Here is a 4,107-nt window from a genome sequence, read left to right as displayed (position 1 = left end):
TTGCGTGTTCCAGCTTTCACATTCAACACATTCTAATAAGTTTAATTAAGTGCTGTCAGTAATATTAAAGAAGAGTTTCCAAACGTATGTACCGGATCTCGTCACCATTTCTTGTACTATATGTATCGCTTTTGCTCTGCTGTCGCTCTTCCTTCTGCTCGCTCACGATCTTTGCAGCCGTGGCTCCTCCTCTTATGCAAAACAGCCCGAGTATCCGGAAATTAACAATCCCGTGATGTTAGGGGAGCGCTAGCATAGCAGTGGAATGAGTAGAGCGCCTTTCTCGATTAAAACTTACCCAGAGGTCAGTTTTAGCGAACTGTTTGCCTTCATTGTCGTCGACAGACATGGCGTTACCGGGGACGACGGCTGTCGAAGGACGTCTGTCCACGCACGGACCTTGAGGATGAAGATTAACGGGATGCCATTCAGTTAGCTACTCTGGACCCCGATTATGTGCCACAGAAGCTAGCAGGCTAGTTAATACGCTGTGGCAAAGTATTTACGGGCTGCTGCTCGGTGTGGAAACGGAGAAATATGGCGGGGTTGGTGTTGAAGCAGCTGTCAGATTTCGGGGACTTTTCTCACGGTAAAGAGCTGACAGAGATACTCAGTCTGAATAACAACGAGCAGATAAACAGTGTTCGCATGAGCCCAGATGGACGTCACATCCATGTCGTCCTCCGCAAGCCTAAGGTCAGTCTTGTGACTTTTGACAAGTATGAAAGACCCCAGCTGGCTCCTAACCAGAAGAAACTGGATTTGTGCGTAAACGTGCCCATCGTGGATATTTTCTATCTGGAGCATCACGGCGGCGGCAGCAGCAGCGGTGCAGCGGTCGTGGCAGTGGTTTATGAAAGTGGGAAAGTTGAGTTTTGGAAGTTCCAGGAGTGCAAGTCTGGCTGGCATCTCCTGCAGACATCACAGTTGTGCAACAGTCCCCGGGCTAAAGTGGTATCTGTCTGTGCTTGCTCTAATCTTATCATCTGGTGCGAGGAGCGGCCGCCGTCAGAAAGCTCCCCTGTCCTCAGCGCCACAAGGAATAAGTTGAGATACTGTGTTTGCAGACGTGACTTTGAGGTGAACGAGACGGCTGTCAGCTTGGGAGGGGTGAAAATCGCCCTCCACAATAATCCTGACTTTACTGTGGTCAGCTCAGGGGAATATGTGCACCTTCTTCCTGACTTGAAGTCGAAGCCGCTGTTGAACATCTCCAAATTCTTCCTCTCCTGGTCCCCTCGCTATGACTCCTTTACAGTCAGCACCACATGTAAAAACACCCCCCTTAAAAAGCTTTCAGCTAAAGAGTCTGACTTTATGAAGCTGGTAATCGATTGCTTAGGATATTTGTCTCCTCTTGAGCCACCTGAGATCTGCAGCTTCTCACCCACAGCCTGTGGAGGCCTCCTCCTGCTGCTCAGCACAGGCTGGCTCTGTCTCCTGCAAAAAGACGGGGTCCTGCGGCAAGTATACAAACTAGAAGACAACTGTTTGGTAAATTACAGCACTCACACTAGCCTTGGTATGTATGAGGACACCCTGGCACTAATTATGGGGCAAAACCTGCATCTGATAGACTTGAACTGTGGCAGAGAGCTGGAAAAGATTGTGCTGATGAGTGAAGCATTATTATATACAAACAGGGCAGATATGTGTACACCTCACCTACTCTCAGAAACTGGACTTTTTGTAGTGGTGAGCAGGGGGACGGACTCCAGAGACTGCAGCTTCAGAATAAAGTCTCCTGGTTTCAGTACAGTGGAGAGTATTCATCCTGGAGCCCTCCTGGTAGAAGCTGTCTTTGAAGAGGCCTGTAAATACTACCAGCAGAGGAGCCTGAGCAGCACCCCGCTCACCGTGGACTCGCTGAAGAAAGGGGGGAGATTCCAGGCTCCCATCTCTTTAGCCTCCATCCTCTTCAGCTACCTCAGCGCAGGCTTCAAGCAAAAGGGAGCACAGCTGTCCCAGAATGGAGGAGGTGGATGTATCACAGGGCAAGACAAGCTAATGGGTTCTCTTGAGGCTGAGCTCAAGGCTCTGGTTTCGCTGGAGGAAGTGAAGGGGACTTTAGTGAGGGGTAGTGTTAAAGAGGTGGAGGCAATGTGTGAGAGTCTAGTTGAGAAAGAAGTATTGAGGCTTCTGTCGTCTCCTGAGTTGGATAAAGAGGCTCTGCTGTACCTCAACTCCATCTTCAGCATCTTTCCCTCCGAGGGTTGGAAGGCGGCGCAGTCTGCTCTGCAGCTACACTACAACGGTGAAGGATTTCTGTCCAGCAGAGCTCCCCCTGATGTGTGGAAAACTGTTCTCAGTGCTGGTCTGTCATCCAGCCCTGTAGCCTCCCTGTCATTAACCAATGGGGGACCAAAACACAATCGCAGCCTTAAGGTCGATTACTTTACAAACTGTAAAGGAAAATCTACAACCTCCACTTCCTCAGCTGCCTTGCCTGTGTTTGAGCTCCTCTGCAGGTCAGTTTTTCATTTCCAGCCCAGCTGGCTGCCCAGATTCCTCGAGCTCGCCCAGAAGGAGCAGGGCTCGACGGGGTTGGGTCTGGGCCTGGCGGCTTCCTCTTGGAGTTTTTCTAGTGGGAGAGGAGGGGACTGCAATGAAAGCAACGTGCCACTATATAAACGAGCACTGTACCTTCTGTCCAGCTTAAACCCAGACAGAGACCAGCAGCAGGACCTAGAGGTGGAGCTGCTGCTGGTGAGTGGGAGACCCAACGCAATCCTACAGGCTCTGCGGATCCTCATGAGCAAGAAGCAGTGGTATCGGGTCACCCAGGTGGCCCAGAAGTGCTGTAAACAGAGTCCGCTGCTCAACAAGGAGATTTTCACTATTTTGTTGTGCGAGGTGGCCCATCACAGAGACCTGGATCCCTACCTGGACTTGCTGTGGACACTTTGCCCTGAGGATTTCACCTTCACCACCATCCTGAACATGGTCCTGAAAAACCTCCCCTCTCCCAACACTCCCTCCCACTCCTCATCTTTCCTGGCGTCCAGTTCAACCTCTTCTACTCCTCCTTTCACAGACCCCCACAGTACTCAGGTGACCGTTGGGCTATTGAAACCACTGCTGAGAAAAGTGTTGCAGAGGGAGACCAAGCCTAGCCAGCGCTACGTGGACATCCTCCAGTCACCGTCATTCCCCCCTCCTGCACTGCCTCGCCAGCCCACTGAGCAGAGCGGCAGTGTCACAGACCCCAGTGCAGACTCTGATCTGTGCAACAACATCACCCCAGCTCTTCTTGCAGAAACCCCTGAACAGCAGACCTGCACACAAACAGCTATTCAAAGGCAGAGGGTGGCTCTACCTGCTAACACAGTTTGAAGAAGAATGAATGAAGAACAAAACTGTCTTTATACTCCCTTCAACACATAATCTGACCGAAGTGTAAATCGGTGTGATGACAATCATATTATAAAACAGAATAATATGTAATAATATATAATAAGATCGTATTTCTTGTTTTGTTTTGTTTTTAAACTGTTGAAATGTGACTACTAGAAAATATTAAATGACTACTGAAGATCCTACCAGTGTAATAACTGCAGGTAAATTTAAGTGTTTAAATGGGGATGCACAGATCTGATGGATCGGGCATCTGTGGCAAAGATTTCAGATCAGTGTATATCTCAGTTTATTTGTTATTATTATGTGCGCATGAACATTTTGCTCTAAGGAGCTTATTGCGGTCAATACGGTTAACGTCTTCTTCACTTGGCCTGTCTGTCTCCTTCGCCACAAGAGCAGAGGAGAGAAAATGCAGTGGAGACTTTGACGTGAAGCTGAAATGAAACAGCTGCACATAAATTAGTTGTATACAATATTAAAATACTTCTTTTTTTTTTTTAAGATATTTGTGTTTATTCAGCTTAGTTTCCTAGATGGCAGGAGTCCCTGTTTTTATGTCTCATTTCAGTAACTGAGTTGTTTATTTGCTTCATGTTACTTTACATATAAGTAAATGAATCCTCTGCGTGACAAGTGCAGCTTAATAATTTATTGTCGATACTCTGTATCTGCAGATATCTCAAAGAAAAGTCGGATCGGTGCATCCCTACTCTTTATGTGTATAAACTGTATCTACAGTGTTATTTATCT

General features: G+C 48.0%; 1 protein-coding gene across 1 annotated transcript; it reads left to right on the top strand.

Moving 5' to 3' along the window:
* The first annotated feature begins 222 nt into the window (after positions 1-222).
* Positions 223-3,539, top strand: hps6 (HPS6 biogenesis of lysosomal organelles complex 2 subunit 3). Its single transcript, XM_026190708.2, has one exon. The coding sequence runs from the start codon at positions 538-540 to the stop codon at positions 3,331-3,333; it is 2,796 nt and encodes a 931-aa protein (XP_026046493.2). The 5' UTR covers positions 223-537; the 3' UTR covers positions 3,334-3,539.
* The last annotated feature ends 568 nt before the right edge of the window (positions 3,540-4,107 follow it).

Source organism: Astatotilapia calliptera, chromosome 13 (genome assembly GCF_964374335.1).
Source record: "Astatotilapia calliptera chromosome 13, fAstCal68.1, whole genome shotgun sequence".
Taxonomy (NCBI): domain Eukaryota; kingdom Metazoa; phylum Chordata; class Actinopteri; order Cichliformes; family Cichlidae; genus Astatotilapia; species Astatotilapia calliptera.
This window is presented reverse-complemented; position numbering and strand designations above follow the sequence as displayed.